Source organism: Dipodomys merriami, unplaced genomic scaffold, assembly GCF_024711535.1.
Source record: "Dipodomys merriami isolate MVZ:Mamm:240054 unplaced genomic scaffold, mDipMer1.0.p SCAF_10, whole genome shotgun sequence".
NCBI lineage: Eukaryota > Metazoa > Chordata > Mammalia > Rodentia > Heteromyidae > Dipodomys > Dipodomys merriami.
Window position 1 is genome coordinate 29,727,796 of NW_027202271.1, and position 16,826 is coordinate 29,744,621.

At 40.5% G+C, this 16,826-nt stretch overlaps 1 protein-coding gene across 1 annotated transcript; it reads left to right on the top strand.

The window, feature by feature from the left end:
• Positions 1 to 373: 373 nt before the first annotated feature.
• LOC138804195 (lysozyme C) lies at positions 374 to 7,443 on the top strand. The gene is made up of 4 exons (XM_069988441.1): positions 374 to 561; positions 2,530 to 2,694; positions 5,405 to 5,483; positions 6,245 to 7,443. The coding sequence occupies exons 1-4, from the start codon at positions 426 to 428 to the stop codon at positions 6,309 to 6,311; spliced, it is 447 nt and encodes a 148-aa protein (XP_069844542.1). The 5' UTR covers positions 374 to 425; the 3' UTR covers positions 6,312 to 7,443.
• The last annotated feature ends 9,383 nt before the right edge of the window (positions 7,444 to 16,826 follow it).

Below are 16,826 nucleotides of genomic sequence, written 5' to 3' on the forward strand. Positions count from 1 at the left end.
AAAGGGATCAATATAAAATAGTGAATGCATATAAAATAGTTAAGTAAAAAAATGAATGTGTGTCAAAAACTATAGCTAAATTTAAGCCAAACAAAAATCATTGTATTTCTTTATGGTTGTTCAAATTCATAATAAAATAAAGGAGAGTTCTTGTCTCAGAACCAATGTTTACTTCTATGTTCTGCCTTAGTCAAGTTTTTAAACAATATCACTTCTTTATTTTCGATAGATTAATTCTCAGCGTATCAGGTTATCTCTCGTTAAACATTAAAGAAAATCCTTTTGAGTCAACAAGCACGTGCTTCTTTGTACACAGCTCAAAAGGTGGAGCCCCCAAATCACTACGGCAGAAGGAAATTCAAAGATGCTTAAATACTGGGGCCTGCTTAGCTTCGTCATCCTTGTGGTCTGGCTTCTCAGTCAACATGAAGGCTCTCCTTATTCTGGGCCTTTTTCTACTTTCTAATACTGTCCAGGGCAAGATTTATGGAAGATGTGAATTGGCCAGAGCTCTAAAGAAACTTGGAATGGATGGCTACAAGGGAATCAGCCTGGCAAACTGTGAGTCTGCTCTCCTTCATACTCTCCAGCTAGTTAGCTGTGTCTGGAACAGAAACCAGGACAGAATGAATGATCAGAAGAGCTTTGAATGAATAAACTTCATCAGTGGTTACTTACCTAGTTTAAAACATTAGTTTTGTCCTTCAGAACAATACATCCCTCCTGAAGGAATAGTAGAGAAAATTCTATGCCATTCTGGTAAAACAGGACACAATATACTCCTCTTCTTTTCCAAGGGGTGGAGAGGGGAGAGAATCTTACCATGTAGGATAAGCTAGCCTCCAACCTCCAAGCAAACCTAGCCTTGAACTAGATTACTCCTGTCCTAGCCTCCCTAGTGCTGGAATTACAAGCATGTACCATCATGCCAGCTCTGATAACTTTTTGATTACCTTCATGTTCCCCCTCAGTGATTTTTTTTTGGGGGGTGTGAGGCTTGAACTCTGGGCCTGGGCGCTGTCCCTCAGCTCTTCAGCTCAACGCGAACACTGGACCACTTGATCCACAGCACCACTTCCAGTTAATTGGAGATAAGAATCTCATAGACTTTCCTGCCCAGGCTGGATTTGAACCTTGATCCTCAGATCTCAGCCTCCTGAGTAGCTAGGATTACAGGCGTGAGCCACCAGTGCCCAGATCAGTAACTATTTTTTAAGAAATGATTGGGCAAATACATGGAATACAGATATGGTTGGATGATATCACAGAAAAGCCTTTCTGGTTCTCTAATTCTTGATTTCAACATTCTTCACATCCAAATTTAGGTAATATGAGAAAATACTATATATTATATATTATAAGAAAATATCTGGGTCGGGCACCAGTGGCCCACACCTGTAATCCTAGCTACTCAGGAAGCTGAGATCTGAGGATCACAGTTCAAAGCCAACCTGGGCAGAAAAGTCCAATAAACCACCAGAAAACCAGAAGTGGCACTGTGGCTCAAGTGGTAGAGCGCTTGCCTTGAGCCAAAGAGCTGAGGGACAGCGCCCAGGCTGAGGTCAAGCTCCATGACTGACCAAAAAAAAAAAAAGGAAAGAAAGAAAGAAGGGAAGAAAAGAAAGGAAGGAAGGAAGGGAGGAAGGAAGGAAGGGAGGAAGGGAGGGAGGGAGGGAGGGAGGGGGGGAAAGGAAAGAGAGAGATAGAGAAAGAAAGAAAGAAAGAAAGAAAGAAAGAAAGAAAGAAAGAAAGAAAGAAAGAAAGAAAGAAAGAAAGAAAGAAAGAAAGAAAGAAAGAAAAAGAAAATACCTGGCCAGGTGCCAGTGGCCCACGCGTATAATCCTAGCTACTCAGAAGACTGAGATCTGAGGATTGTGGTTTGAAGCCAGCCCAGGCAGGAAAGTCTGTGAAACTATTATCTCCAATTAACTACCAGAAAACCAGAAGTAGTGCCTTGGCTGAAAGTGATAAAGTGCTAGCCTTGAGCAAAAGGAGCTCAGGGACAGTGCCCAGACCCTGGGTTCAGACCATGATGAACAAAAAAAAAAAAAAAAAAAAAAAGAACAAAACCCATATATATACAGTTTTATTTTGTTTTTACTATATCAGCCTATATATCTCCAGCAATCTACAAAACTGATGATTCTTGTATTTATAAGATTACTTTTCTGAGGGATGAGAGAAGACAAAGGTTAAATGGACTGCCATTAATATGTTTTAAGTAGCTTATCTTCATCAGTAATGCAAATTTATTCACATAAGGAATTTCTTGGGGACCCTTTAAAACCAAAGTATTAAGTTGAGGCATGTTTGCTTATTTATACCTGCAGTCTCAGCTGAGGTGAGATTATCACCTGAGCTCAAGAGGCTAGACTCGGCAGCATAGTAAGACCTCATCTCAAAACAACAGAAACCACTGATGTATTAAGATATTTTACCAGTTAAATATATAAATTTGTGAAAGAAGGCACTAATGAAATTCTGGGTATATGATGTATTGCTGTTCTTTAGTAAAATCCTTTCTTTCAGGGATGTGTTTGGCCAAATGGGAGAGCAATTATAACACAAAAGCTACAAACTACAATCCTGGAGACAGAAGCACTGATTATGGGATATTTCAGATCAATAGCCGCTATTGGTGCAATAATGGCAAGACCCCAAGAGCAGTCAATGCCTGTCACATATCCTGCAATGGTAAGACAAGACTGTATTTGAGGAATGGCAAGGGACCCTAAATTCCACTGCATATAGGACATGACCTTGAAGAGAACAACAGAGACTTTAAAAACTTCATCTTTACTTCTAGGAGTTGACTGTTATCCCCTTTAAATTTTCCTCCATAAGAAATTTGGGCTAGCTGGGCACCGGTGGCTCATGCCTGTAATCCTAGCTACTCAGGAGGCTGAGATCTGAGGATCATGGTTGAAAGCCAGCCTGGGCAGGAAAGTCAATGAAACTTATCTCTAATAAACATCAAAAAAACGGAAGTGGCGCTGTGGTCAAGTGTAGAGCACTCGCTTTGAGCTGAAGAGCTGAGGGACAGCACCCAAGCCCAGAGTTCAAGCCCCATGACCGACCAAAAAAAAAAAAGAAAGAAAGAAAGAAAGAAAGAAAGAAAGAAAGAAAGAAAGAAAGAAAGAAAGAAAGAAAGAAAGAAAGAAAGAAATTTGGACTAAAGTATAGCTCAGACAAATAGTGCTTGTTCAGTATGCAGGAGTTCCAGTTTCCATTCTCAAAACTGGAAAAAATAGATAAATAAAGAGCTGGTATTTTTTAAGGAAGAAAAAAGTTACTGGGTGCTGGTGGCACACGCCTGTAATTCTAAATGGTCAGGAGGATAAGAACTGAGGATTGCAATTCAAAGCCAGCCTGGGCAGAAAACTGTAGATGGCACTGTGGCTCAAAGTAGTAGAGCAGTAGCCTTGAGCAAAAAAGCTTAGGAACAGCACCAAGATCCTGAGTTCAAGCCCCATGACTGACCAAAAAAAAGTGTTGTTTTTCAATATATAAAAGGTTTTGGAATTACTTATAAATTTATTGTAAATGCCTTTATTCATGTTTTGTCCAAAACAATGTCATTCCTTTTATTTACTGAGGGTTAGTTTAAACATAATTTGAATGTGTGGTCCTTTTTTTTTTTTTTTAACTTTTTTTTGGGGTCCAGTCGTGGGGCCTGAACTCTGGGCCTGGGCACTGTCTCTCAGCTCTTCAGCTCAAGGCTAGCGATCTAACACTTGAGCCACAGCGCCACTTCCGGCTTTTTTCTTTTTGCTTATGTGGTGCTGAGGAATCGAACCCAGGGCCTCAGGCATGCAAGGCAAGTGTTCTACCACTGAGCCACCTTCCCAGCCACATGTGGTCCTTTTTTAATTGTTTTACCTTTGTTATGTAGTGTTGTAAAATACCATAATAAGCAGCCATATAACTGTGTACTATTAACAACATTTTTTTTGGTTTGTCCAGTGCTAGAATTTGAACTCAGGGCCTCAAGCTTGCATGGCTGGCTGGCTTGGCTAGCACTCTACCAGTTAATCCCTACCTCCAGACTGGCTTTTTGCTGGTTAACTAGAGGTGGAGTCTTGCAGATTTTTTCTGGCCCAATTGGGTTTAAATCATAGTTTCCAGAGCCCAGCATTCTGAGTAGCTAGGATTAGTCTATCAGCACTCAGTTGTTTCTATATATTTTTGCTGAAATATTTTTAAATAAATTAAAAACTTATGATTTTTTATTTTTAAATTCTTTAATTTGAGCCTCCGAAAATACAGCTCATATATAACTATTATTTCACCTAACAAATTAACTTCTGGGTTTATGTAATTAGATTTATTAATTTATTATGCCACTACTGTGGCTTGAGCTGAGGGCCCCATGTTTTTGCTTGGCTTTTCTGCTCAGGCTGCACTCTGTCACTTGACCTATACCTCTACTTCCTGTAATTGAAATTTATGTAAATATATCATATAACCTGTGATTAGTGAATACAAATTAGAATAAGCATGTAAGAAAATGTGCCACCCATGAGTTCCCAATTTCCCAATAAATATATTCTTCCAGAATATATTTATCAATTGTGTATATAAGTACAAAGTTATGCCACACATGTATGTACCCTTTACAAACATGTAAACAATTTGTATGCTCACAAAGACATAATTCTGCATTGTAATTTATGACACAGAATTCTTTCCATATCAACAAATACAAATCTGTACTATCCCTGTAAAGGATGAAAAGAATTCCACTACAAAGCATTTTCTAATTTATTGATTCAATTTTTTTCATATTAAGCACATATTTATTTCCATTTGTCCCTTTTATAAATTTCTAAGAACAGCTCTGTGCATAAAATTTTGTGTATATTTCTTATTATTTCTTTTGGATAAATCTTAAATAGTAGAATTGTTAAACTAAGCATTACTCAGAAGTTTTATTATGTTGTCTGAAGACAAGCAATATGATAAAACAGTATATTTTAACATGAAATGATCTTGTATTCAAATATAATAGTTGACTACAAAGAGATCTTTTTATTGGTGGGGGGGGGCGGAACTCTGGGCCTGGGTGCTGTCCCTCAGCTCTTCAGCTCAAGGCTAGCACTCTACCACTTGAACCACAGCACCACTTCCGGCTTTTTTCTTTCTTTTTATGTGGTGCTGAGGAATTGAACCCAGGGCCTTCATGCATGCAAGGCAAGCACTCTACCACTAAGCCACCTTCCCAGCCCCACAAAGAGATCTTTTATCAGATTACTTCACAATTCCAGAACATTCAATGGCTTTAGTAAAGCAAAAGCAAAATGGATCAAATGAGTCAGAACTGGGTAAATGAGATTCTGCTAGCTAAATCCAAACTGAAATCAGATTCCCAGGACAATCTTTTTCATTCTTCACCTCTCTCTTTCAGCCTTGTTGCAAGATAACATCTCTCAAGCTGTAGCTTGTGCGAAGAGGGTTGTCAGAGATCCACAAGGCATTAGAGCATGGTATGTGTTACGTGTTAAAGAGGAAAGTGTTTATCCCACCACTGATAACGTGCAGTCAGAAGACTTCCAAAGGTCACTCTGAGATCAGAAATTGTAGTTTAGGGGCTTATACAAAAATGTTTTACCTCCATCCAGAAGAATAGTCTGCATGTAGAACTGAACAAGAATCTTACTTTTTGGGTTTTCAATTTGTTTATTTTTTTGCACTGCTACTGGGGTTTGAACTAAAAACTTCACATCCTTGCTTAGGTTTTTTGGGTTTTTTTGAACTCTTATAACTTGAGCCACATCTCCACTTTCATCTTTTTGCTAGTTAATTAGAGATAAGAGTCTCTTGGATTTATTTGTCCAGACCAGCTTGGAACTATGATCCTCAGTTCTCAACTTCCTTGGTTTTAGGATTACAGGTGTGAGCCACGGCTTCTGGAAAACCTTAATTTATTTTAAAAGATTTCTAGAGCTTTTAATATTTTTATACTTCTACTAGCTCCTTATCATATCTTGAACTTATTTGCAGTATAAATAAATGTGCAGTGCTCTTGATTCAACATTTATGTGCAGCATTCTGAATTCCACTGGGGCTTTGGGACTGAGCCAACCATCTTTGATACCTACCTTCATGTAATTACCAGCAATGCCTGGGTCTATCACCAGTATTTTACTCAGATTGAATACTTTATGTCTCTAAAGGATGTGAAAAGTGCACAGTACAATCTGACATGTTCTAACCTTTTCTCTGTGTGATTCCCCTCTCCCTACAGGATGGCCTGGAGATCGCATTGCCAAAACCGAAATCTCTCTGAGTATGTTCGGGGCTGTGGTGTGTAACCACAAAAGTTTTCCTCTTCAGTTCATGCCTTCCCTCCTTCACGTTTTAGGAGTAGTTGTTAAATGAGAGGTCACACTGCTATTGTTTCTCCTTTACACAGAATGTTACAGAAACAGGAGTAAAATATAGCCTTTCCCTCGAAGGAGTCTTAGTGTTCATTGACATGGTTATAACTTGATATGAACACTACATTTTTTCCCAGTTTGCTAAGAGAACCAATGTTGGTGAAAGTGTTTCATCTCAAATTCAACTCCGGTGCACTTTTTGGCTTAGGTTTCTTTTGTGAGGGAAGAGGCATGGTTCCTTCTCCATTCCACTCTGGCCTTGAACTCAAGATCCCCCTGCCTCTGCCTCCCAAGCGCTGGCATTAAGGGTGAGCACCACCACACCAAGCTTACCTTCACTTCTTCATCAGTGAAATCAACCAGACTTAATAGCAATTGATGGAAATGCTCTACAATATCAGATGATATCTATTATAAAACAAGTTTATCTTAAAACAAACTGGTCTTACACCAACCTCAACTATGTAGGTATCTGATACCAACAAATAGCCACTCTCGGGCTGGGAAGGTGGCTCAGTGGTAGAGCGCTTGCCTTGCATACATGAAGCCCTGGGTTCGATTTCTCAGCACCACATAAGCAAAAAAGAAAAAAAGCTGGAAGTGGCGCTGTGGCTCAAGTTGGTAGAGTGCTAGCCTTGAGCTGAAGAGCTGAGGGACAGCGCCCAGGCCCAGAGTTCAGGCCCCACGACTGGACCCCCCCCCCAAAAAAAATAGCCATTCTCTTGGCATACCATAAACATTTTACAGAAGTGGAATTCCAAATGGCTAAAATTTCATAAGGTATGTTACCTTTGGCTTCACTAATTGCTTGAAATGTTTCAGTTATAAATCTTTAAAAATAGACTCACAACTGATATATCCGTGTTAACACTTAAACGTGTTCAATTTTGTGTATCTGCATAAATATAAAAGAATTAAGGAGGGATTAAATGAGCTGCTGCTGGTTCTTAATTTGGATATCTTAGATTTGTGCATATCAACTAAATCTAAGATAGATGATCTCATATTAGTGATATTATCCATATTGTAAAAACTAAAAATACTATCATTAAACGTTTGCAATGCATACATTGTCTGTAGTTATTTAGACCCATCTAGTGTCTCTGGTAGAAAAAAAAAAGTGATCATTACCTCTTAAAGAAGAATATTCGGTTTGGCCAGAAAACTAAGTTGCTGTTCCTTCTTGACTTCAGAAGAATGGGAAGATCACTCTTTGTGGAGGTGAATCCAAAATTATAGACATGAGACTTAAGGTACTGCTAAAGGGCTGGGGATGTAGTTCAGGGGTTGTGTTTGCCTACCATACACTGAGCTTAGGGTTTGAGGTAAACACTGAAGAAGAAGAAAAAAAGAATAAAAACAACAACAAAGTAAGGGTTATAATGCTCTAGTGAAAATAAAGAGATGAAATGAAAGTCTACATTTTTGTAAGCTATACCCTTGACTTTCAAGTTGCCCCTACTGAGCTTGTTGACTTGGGGATGCCACTGTTAACCCCAATAAAGCAGGATTCATTAGGAGTCTTTTCTGGGTAAGTGTCTGAAGTAGGAGACAAGAAGTATTACTACTAATATTTAGCTCCATAATGAAATGTCTACTATTGCTCAATTTCCTCTGGTATGACCCATCAGAGATCATAGATTTTGTCTTCAGCTTTAGTATTTAAGTCTATATATATCTATATCTATCTATCTATCTATCTATCTATCTATCTATCTATCTATCTATCTATATCTATATCTATATCTATATCTATATATATACCCAACCGACGATCTCCAGATACATGGGAAAAGCAATTAGTGTGAAAGACAGATCAAAGTAAACACTTAGAGAACAGGAACTCTGAATAGAGATAATAGAAAACAGCTATGAATTACATGACTATCTCAGAGGCTTAAAATAGCATATCCAGGGAGCAAGAAAGCTAATGCAATATATAAATAATCAGAGCTGGGCACCAATGGCTCATGACTGTAATCCTAGCTACTCAGGAAGCTGAGATCTGAGGATCGTGGTTGAAAGCCAGCCCAGGCAGGAAACTCCATGAGACTCTTATTTCCAATTAACCAACAGAAAACTGGAAGTGGCACTGTGGCTCAAGTGGTAGAGCGCTAGCCTTGAGCTGAAGAGCTGAGGGACAGCACCCAGGCCCAGAGTTCAAGCTCCACACCCAACAATAAAAAAAGAAAGGAAGGAAGGAAGGAAGGAAGGAAGGAAGAAAGAATCAGAGAATTAAAAATTTACAATAAGGAAGTGGCGCTGTAGCTCAAGTGGTAGAGCGCTCGCCTTGAGCTGAAGAGCTGAGGGACAGCGCCCAGGCCCAGAGTTCAAGCCCCACAGCCAACCAAAAACAAAAAAACAACAACAAAAAATTTACAATAAGACTACACTGGTGGTACATCTAGTAGGAAAGCTAAGAAATGTCCTGCATCCCACATTTTCTTAAACAAATTTCAAATAACCACCCTTCCACCCTATTTCCATTCCTCCCCTCCTACTTCCTTTCTGAAACAGTGTTTGGTGGGTTTCATTGTGCTCTATTCTTACATATACACATATTCATTCATATATGTGTGTGTGTTCTTCAATCCACTTCACCCTTCAGTATCCCCTCCATCCCCTTTCTCCCATTGATCTCCTCCTAGACTGGCCCCTTTCCATTCATGTGCCACTACCATACCAGTATCATCTCCACTGTCATCTTTCTAGATGACACAAACGAGCAAGGAGACCTTTGTCCCACTTTTATAGGTGGCCCTCCTACTGGAGGGCATCTTGCTGCTGTAATAACTGAGCACTCACAGTTGCCTTGAGAGTCCACAAGTTCAGGAAAGTTCTATTACTGAAAGACCACTTTAGCCCAGGCAAGGACTAGTGTGTGAACATCTGAAATGTGGCCATGGAAGACTGAAGCACCGAGTTCTACCCAGGTTTTCTGATTGTGTAGTTTTGTGAGACTCTTGGAAGCTCCTGAATACAGATTCCACTAAAGCAGTTTGGGGTTTTTTGTGTATTTTTCTTGTCAATCATGGGGCTTGAACTCAGCTCTTCAGCTCAAGGCAAGTGTTCTACCACTTGAGCCACACAGAGCCACTTCCACTTTTTTTAAATTTTTTTTTTTGGAGTCCGGTCGTGGGGCCTGAACTCTGGCCTGAGAGGAACTGGGAATTTATTCCACATAATATTCCCAACCACTCCTACTCTTCGTTATACTGCCAGCCAGTACTTCTTGCAGAGTTATAGGGCAAGAACCAACCTGATTTTCACTGATTTTTCCTTCTGCAGGAACTTGGATGTTAGCTTCCCTGTATCCTAAATTACTCCTCATCCACTGAGGATCACGAAATTTTCTTGGTGTTTCTTATCTGTTATCTCTTTTGCTTTGCCATTGCTTTTGGTAGCTTATATATTTTCCTCATTCCGACTCCTTTGCTCCTTCACTTGTTTTTTTCTTTGTTAGTTTTGAGACAGTGTTGCCCATGCTGGCCTCAAACTTCTGGACTCAAATGACCTTTCCACGGCATCATTTTATGTAGATAAAGGCATAGATGATCCTGCCAAACTTGGATTCAAGAAACATCAGGTGTCAAAAGGTTAAGGTAAAGTCTTTCCTTTCTGTGCTGATGGAGCTGCCCCTCACACAGCTGTGTCTTATGACACAGAACCCAGAGCCACTGCTTCCTGCGCGGGTCAGAGTGGTTACCTGTGGGCACGGTCTGCCTCCGCAGTGTGTAAAATTCTGGTCTACGAGAACCTTGAGGTTCATGGATTACTAGGAAATTTTATACGGTTTGGGTTTGCCAAATCCAAACCAGAATGCCAGAATGTGTCTCTGATCATGTAAATAATGTGTCTCTGATCATGTAAATAATATTTATCCAAATGAGCTGCAGAAAATGGAAACAGATTTTTTTCTTTGTTTTTTTTGTTTACTTTGTCTTGTTTGTTCATTTACCCGTCTTTGGTAGGATAAGGGGAGGCACTGAAATTGCAGGACACAGGGTAAGCAAATGCAGCAGTGGTACTCACTATGGAGAAAACGAACTATACAACTTGTAGGTCGCAATGGAAGGGAAAAACTGTGAGAGAGTGAGGGAAGGGGTGACATCCAAAAAGAAATGTACTTCTTACCTTACTGTAACCCCTCTGTACATCACTTTTATAATAACAATTGGAAACTAGAAAAGAAACTAGGAGCTGGGAAGGTGGCTCAGTGGTAGAGCGCTTGCCTTGCATGCATGAGGCTCTGGGTTTGATTCCTCAGCACCACATAAGCAGAAAAAGCCAGAAGTGGCGCTGTGGCTCAAGTGGTAAAGCACTAGCCTCGGGCTGAAGAGCTGAGGGACAGCGCCCAGGCCCAGAGTTCAGGCCCCACTACCTATATATAAAAAAAAAAAAAAAGAACAAAAAACAAACAAAACAAAATGAAACAAAAAAAACTATTCAACCAGTAAACTGGGGATTCCTTAGAACCTCAGGCTGTTATGATCACCCATAAGAAGTTCAAATAGTGTTCATTGTCCAAACTGACCTGGTCATTCAAAAGCAAGAGGCTTCTTTACTGAGCTTCTACACTCTCCCCAGCAGCTACATGGCAACTGAGAGGACTTGTACCATTGCCCAGAAAACATTTTAGGAGAGAGATACTTTTACCTCTTCTACTAAATATGTTGTTAATGTGTTCTTATTTATAAATACCAGTAGTTCCTTTTAAAAAAAACACTACTCTGATTTTTTTTTTATTATAGCACCCTTTGCTTGTTGCACGGACATAATATTTCTCTAATCTCTCATTCTCTAATCTCTCTTTCTCACTAGGGTTTACATTTTATTTTCAGTTGCTTCCGTTTCCTCTGCGTTCCTGTCCTCTCAATGTTTCAATCTGTCTTTCACATGAGTGGCTTTGATATTTGGTTAACTACATGTAGGACTTAAGCACTAAATAGCTGAATGCAAAAATCTGTGAGCTTGGGTGAGTCCCACTACAGGCTACTGGGCAAAAGTGGCTATGTTATTGGAGGGCCCAAATACTGGTATGTATGTCTTTTCTCCTGGCTCAGATAATGACCACATCTAAATATCCTCCTGGGCCTTGCCTAGAAGGTCACTGGGACAGCCAGAAATGGAGTTGCTCAAAAAGGGGCAGACTGGGGCTGGGAAGGTGGCTCAGTGGTAGAGCGCTTGCCTTGCATGCATGAGGCCCTGGGTTTGATTCATCAGCACCACATAAGCAGAAAAATAAAAAGCTGGAAGTGGCGCTGTGGCTCAAGTGGTAGAGTGCTAGCCTTGAGCTGAAGAGCTGAGGGACAGCACCCAGGCCAGAGTTCAGGCCCTATGACCGGCCCCCCAAAAAAAATTTAAAAAAAAAAAGGGGGCCGACTGAAAGCTAGGAGGCTGGCTTGGGCCTGAGAAGACAGCTTTCTACTTCATCTGCTTGTTTGCCTTTAGCTGGTATTGAGAGAGATCCCAGTGCCTTGTGGATTTTAGCCAAAACTCTATCACTGCCCTACATCTTCTCCTCATCCTTTTATCTGCCTGGAATATAAAGCCCAGAATCTCTGCTTCATCCTCTCCTCTGGCAATCTTTCCATCCTCTTTCTATGGTGTCTACAAAGGACAGCAACCCAGTTTCCTGGCCTAGGGGAGAAGAAATGGAAGTTTAATGCTCCACATGGAGACCCCACCAGGCTTCCTGCAGAGTTACCTGGGGTTTTTTAGGTTGTAGGTCAAGAATGCTCTTTGTTGATTTCTCCTCTACAGCTATTTGGGTTTCTTCTCTGCTTTCTCTAATGTTTCCATGTAGCCATCTCTTCTGAATTTCCATTGTCATTGTTGCCTTTATACCCTTTTTTTAAATGAATTTCTTTTTTGAGACAGGATCTTGCTATGTTGCCAAGACAGTTCTCATAATAGTAGGCTTAAGTGATCCTCTGATGTCAGTCTCGTAAGCAATTGGGAGTCTTCGACTACAGATAAGCACCAAAGTACCTGGCTCTGTTTACACTTTTTTTTTTCCTTCGGTCGTGGGGCTTGAACTCTGGGCCTGAGCGCAGTCCCTCAGCTCTTCAGCTCAAGGCTAATGCTCTACCACTTGAGCCACAGTGCCACTTCCGGTTTTCTGGTGGTTTATTGGAGATAAGAATCTCACGGACTTTCCTGCCAGGGCTGGCTTTGAACCGTGATCCTCAGAGTAGCTAGGATTACAGGTGTGAGCCACCAGCTGGCTACTGTTTACACTTTTTGAAATGTCTTTTGTTGGTATTTAATGGCATTTTAAAGAGAACAATAATCCACCTGTTATGAATAATAGAAAAAGGAAAAGGACAGGCTCAGTCTCAACAAGCTCTGATTGTTTATTGAGGAACAGGAAGGGGCAACAACTTTCCTATGGGACTAGAGGTTGTGCAGGGAAGTGGGGTTGGAGTTAGGCTTTTATAGGGTCTGAGCAAGGAGACAGAGGTTACTTTAGTTCAATACAGAGAAGATGACTGCAGGTGTGGGCAGAAAATAGGGTTAGTATACGTAGTCATAATTGATTCCTAATCATTAGGGAGCAGAGAAAGGGGATTTTACTTCCAAGGTCTCAAACTTCTTAATGTTCAGACAACTCTACATCTTTCTTGCTTTTTTTTGTTTGTTTTTATTGTCAAGGTGATGTACAGAGATCCGTCTTGCTCTGACTCAACTTTTCAGGGTTCAGTTCTCAGCCTTCTGGAATTCTAACCTCTTAACCCTTTTCTGATCGCTCAGCTGGGCTTCAGAGTTCTCTATGTGTTAGGCCACAATGGAATGTTGATGGGCAAGTTTAGGCCATATTTCCCTGCTTGAGTCAAGCACATTTGTGCATATCTGAGTTTTGCCAGAGACTTGTATGCACATGGGAAAACAGGGTGCAGTCAGTTCTTCACTATTTACCATCTTTAACAAGCATTCCATACAACATTCTTTAGGTGGCAAATATTTGTCTTTTACGGTTGATTTCAATTTGAGAATGTAGTCAAAAGTCTGAGAGATTCTTGATCAAAGTCCTATTCCTAAACCCAAAATCCCCACTATGCAACACAATTAACTCTTTTTTCTCTATCTTGGGAGACAAAGATTCTGAATAACTTATGACCTTTGCATAATTAATAAGTCATTCTCCATCCTAATACCTAAAATCTCAGAAATATGAACCTACTGTAAAATTACAAAACAGGCATATTATATCAAATAAAACATGCATACATGCAAACTTTCTGGGAGAAAATAAATCTCTGCCTCCAACTAATCCTGTTTGCTATTTTATCTTTAAATAGCTTGTTGATTATTTCAAATTAGAAGGTAAAATTATCACTGAGTCTTATCACCACTAACTCTTGATCCAATTTAGGGCATCAAAACCACCTCCTATCCCAAACTCATTCTATGAAGCCTATATCACACTCATCCCCAAACCAGGCAAGGATCCAACAAAAAAAGAGAGCTACAGATCAGTCTCTCTGATGAACACAGATGCAAAGCTCCTCAATAAAATATTAGCCAACGGAATGCAGAAGCAAATAAAAGGTTATATATTAGGACCAAATAGTTTTCATTCCACAGATGCAAGGCTGTTTTAACATATGTAAACCAATAAATGTAATTCATCACATTAACAGAGCCAGGGTCAAGAACCCATGATTATTTCATTTGATGCAGAAAAAGCCTTTGACAAAATACGACATCCATTCATGTTAAAAGCTCTGGAGAAAATAGGAATAGAAGGAACATTCTTTAAAACAATAAAAGCCATATATGACAGACCAAGAGCCAATATCACACTAAATGGAGGAAAACTAAAACAAATTCCCCTAAAATCAGGAACAACGCAAGGATGTCCACTCTCTCTACTCCTTTTAAATAAGTTCTGGAATCTTTTTTTTTTTTTTTTTTGGATCCGGTCATGGGCCTGAACTCTGGGCCTGGGCGCTGTCCCTCAGCTCTTCAGCTCAAGGCTAGCGCTCTACCACTTGAGCCACAGCACCACTTCCGGGTTTTTTTCTTTTTGCTTATGTGGTGCTGAGGAATCGAACCCAGGGCCTCTAGGCATGCAAGGCAAGCGCTCTACCACTGAGCCAACTTCCCAGCCCCAAGTTCTGGAATCTTTAGCCAAAGCAATAAGGCAAGAAAAGGACATTAAAGGGATCCACATAGGGACAGAAGAAATTAAACTATCCCTATTTGCAGATGACAGGATCTTATACCCAAAGGACCCAAAACGCTCCACTCCCAAACTCATAAAGCTGATTAACCACTTTGGCAAAATAGCAGGATACAAAATTAACCCACAAAAATCACAGCCTTTCTGTACACCAACAATGTACAAGCAGAAAGGGAAATCAGGAAACAACCCCATTTGCAATAGCCTCAAAAAGAATAAAATATCGAGGAATTAATCCAACCAAAGATATAAAGGATCTATTTAGGGGCTGGGAAGGTGGCTCAGTGGTAGAGCGCTTGCCTTGCATGCATGAGGCCCTGGGTTCGATTCCTCAGCACCACATAAGCAAAAAGAAAAAAGCTGGAAGTGGCGCTGTGGCTCAAGTGGTAGAGTGCTAGCCTTGAGCTGAAGAGCTGAGGGACAGTGCCCAAGCCCAGAGTTCAAGCCCCACGACTGGACCAAAAATAATAATAATAATAATAAATAAATACATAAAGGATCTATTTAGTGAAAACTATACAAATCTAAAGAAAGAAATCAAAGAGGACATCAGGAAATGGAAAGACCTTCCATGTTTGTGGATAGATAGAATCAATATTGTGAAAATGTCTATACTTGGGTTGGGAAGGTGGCTCAGTGGTAGAGCACTTGCCTTGCATGCCTGAGGCCCTGGGTTCCATTCCTCAGCACCACATAAGCAAAAAGAAAAAAGCTAGAAGTGGTGCTGTGGCTCAAGTGGTAGAGCGCTAGCCTTGAGCTGAAGAGCTGAGGGACAGCGCCCAGGCCCAGAGTTCAGGCCCCACGACCAGACCCCCAAAAAAAAAGAAAAAAAGAAAATGTCTAAACTGCCAAAAATGATATACAAATTCAACGTGATACGCATCAAAATCCCAATGATGTTCTTTCCTGAAACAGAGAAAACAATCTAAAAATTCATGTGGGACAACAAAAGACCTAGAATAGCCAAAGCAATTTTAGACAAAAGAAGCAATGCAAGTGATATCACAATACCAGATTTCAAGCTCTACTATGGAGCCATAATATCAAAAACAGCTTGGTATTGGCACAAAAATAGACCCAAATACCAATGGAATAGAAGACCCAGAAATAAAATCACATACTTATAGTCAGCTGATATTCGACAAAGGAGCCAAGACATATAGAGTGGAAAAAACAGCCTCTTTAACTATTGGTGCTGGAAAAACTGGGCAGCCACATGCAAAAAACTAAAAGTGGATCCCTGCTTGTCACCATGCACTAACATCAACTCAGAATGGATTAAAGACTTCAACATCAGACCTGAAACTACTGCAGGACAGAGTAGGAGAGACACTAGAATTTATAGGCATAGGCAGGAACTTCTTTTTTTTTTTTTTTTTGTCAGTCGTGGGGCTTGAACTCTGGGCCTGGGCGCTGTCCCTCAGCTCTTCAGCTCAAGGCGAGCGCCCTACCACTTGAGCTACAGGGCCACTTCCGGTTTTCTGGTGGTTTATTGGAGATAGGAGTCTCACGGTCTCTCCTGCCCGGGCTGGCTTTGAACCGAGATCCTCAGATCTCAGCCTCCTGAGTAGCTAGGATTACAGGCGTGAGCCACCAGCGCCCGGCCAGGCAGGAACTTCTTGAACAGAGTTCCAGTGGCACAACAGATTGGAGAGAGACTCGACAAATGGGACTACCTTACAATAAAAAGTTTCTGTATAGCTAAAGACAAAGCTACTAAACAAGGAAGACAGCCAACTAATTGGGGAAAGATATTTACCAGCCATACATCAGACAAAGGCCTAATATCCATTATATACAGGGAGCTCAAGAAACTAATCCCTCCCAAATCTAACAAACCAATCACTAAATGGGCAAGGTAGCTAAAGAGAGACTTCTCAGTAGAAGAAGTAAAAATGTCAAGGTAGCTAAAGAGAGACTTCTCAGTAGAAGAGGTAAAAATGGCAAGGTAGCTAAAGAGAGACTTCTCAGTAGAAGAGGTAAAAATGGCAAAGAAACACTTGAGGAAATGTTCATCAACCCTGAGATACCAACTTACCCCAGTCAGAATGGCCTATATCCTAAATTCAGACAACAACAAATGCTGGCAGGGATGCGGAGAAAGAGGAACCCTACTGCAGTGCTGGTGGGAATGTAAACTAATACAATCACTGTAGAAAGCAGTCTGGAGGTTCCTCAAAAAATTAAACATAGACATAGCCTACCACCCAGCCATACCACTCTTAGGTATCTATTCTGAGCAGCAGGACCCAGGATACGACAAG

Excerpts from the sequence above, each read along its gene's own strand:
- LOC138804195 (XM_069988441.1), top strand. The coding sequence starts at position 426 with ATGAAGGCTCTCCTTATTCTGGGCCTTTTTCTACTTTCTAATACTGTC. Across the intron at positions 2,695-5,404 it reads CTGTCACATATCCTGCAATG|CCTTGTTGCAAGATAACATC; the intron begins GTAAGACAAGAC and ends TCTCTCTTTCAG. Across the intron at positions 5,484-6,244 it reads CCACAAGGCATTAGAGCATG|GATGGCCTGGAGATCGCATT; the intron begins GTATGTGTTACG and ends CTCTCCCTACAG.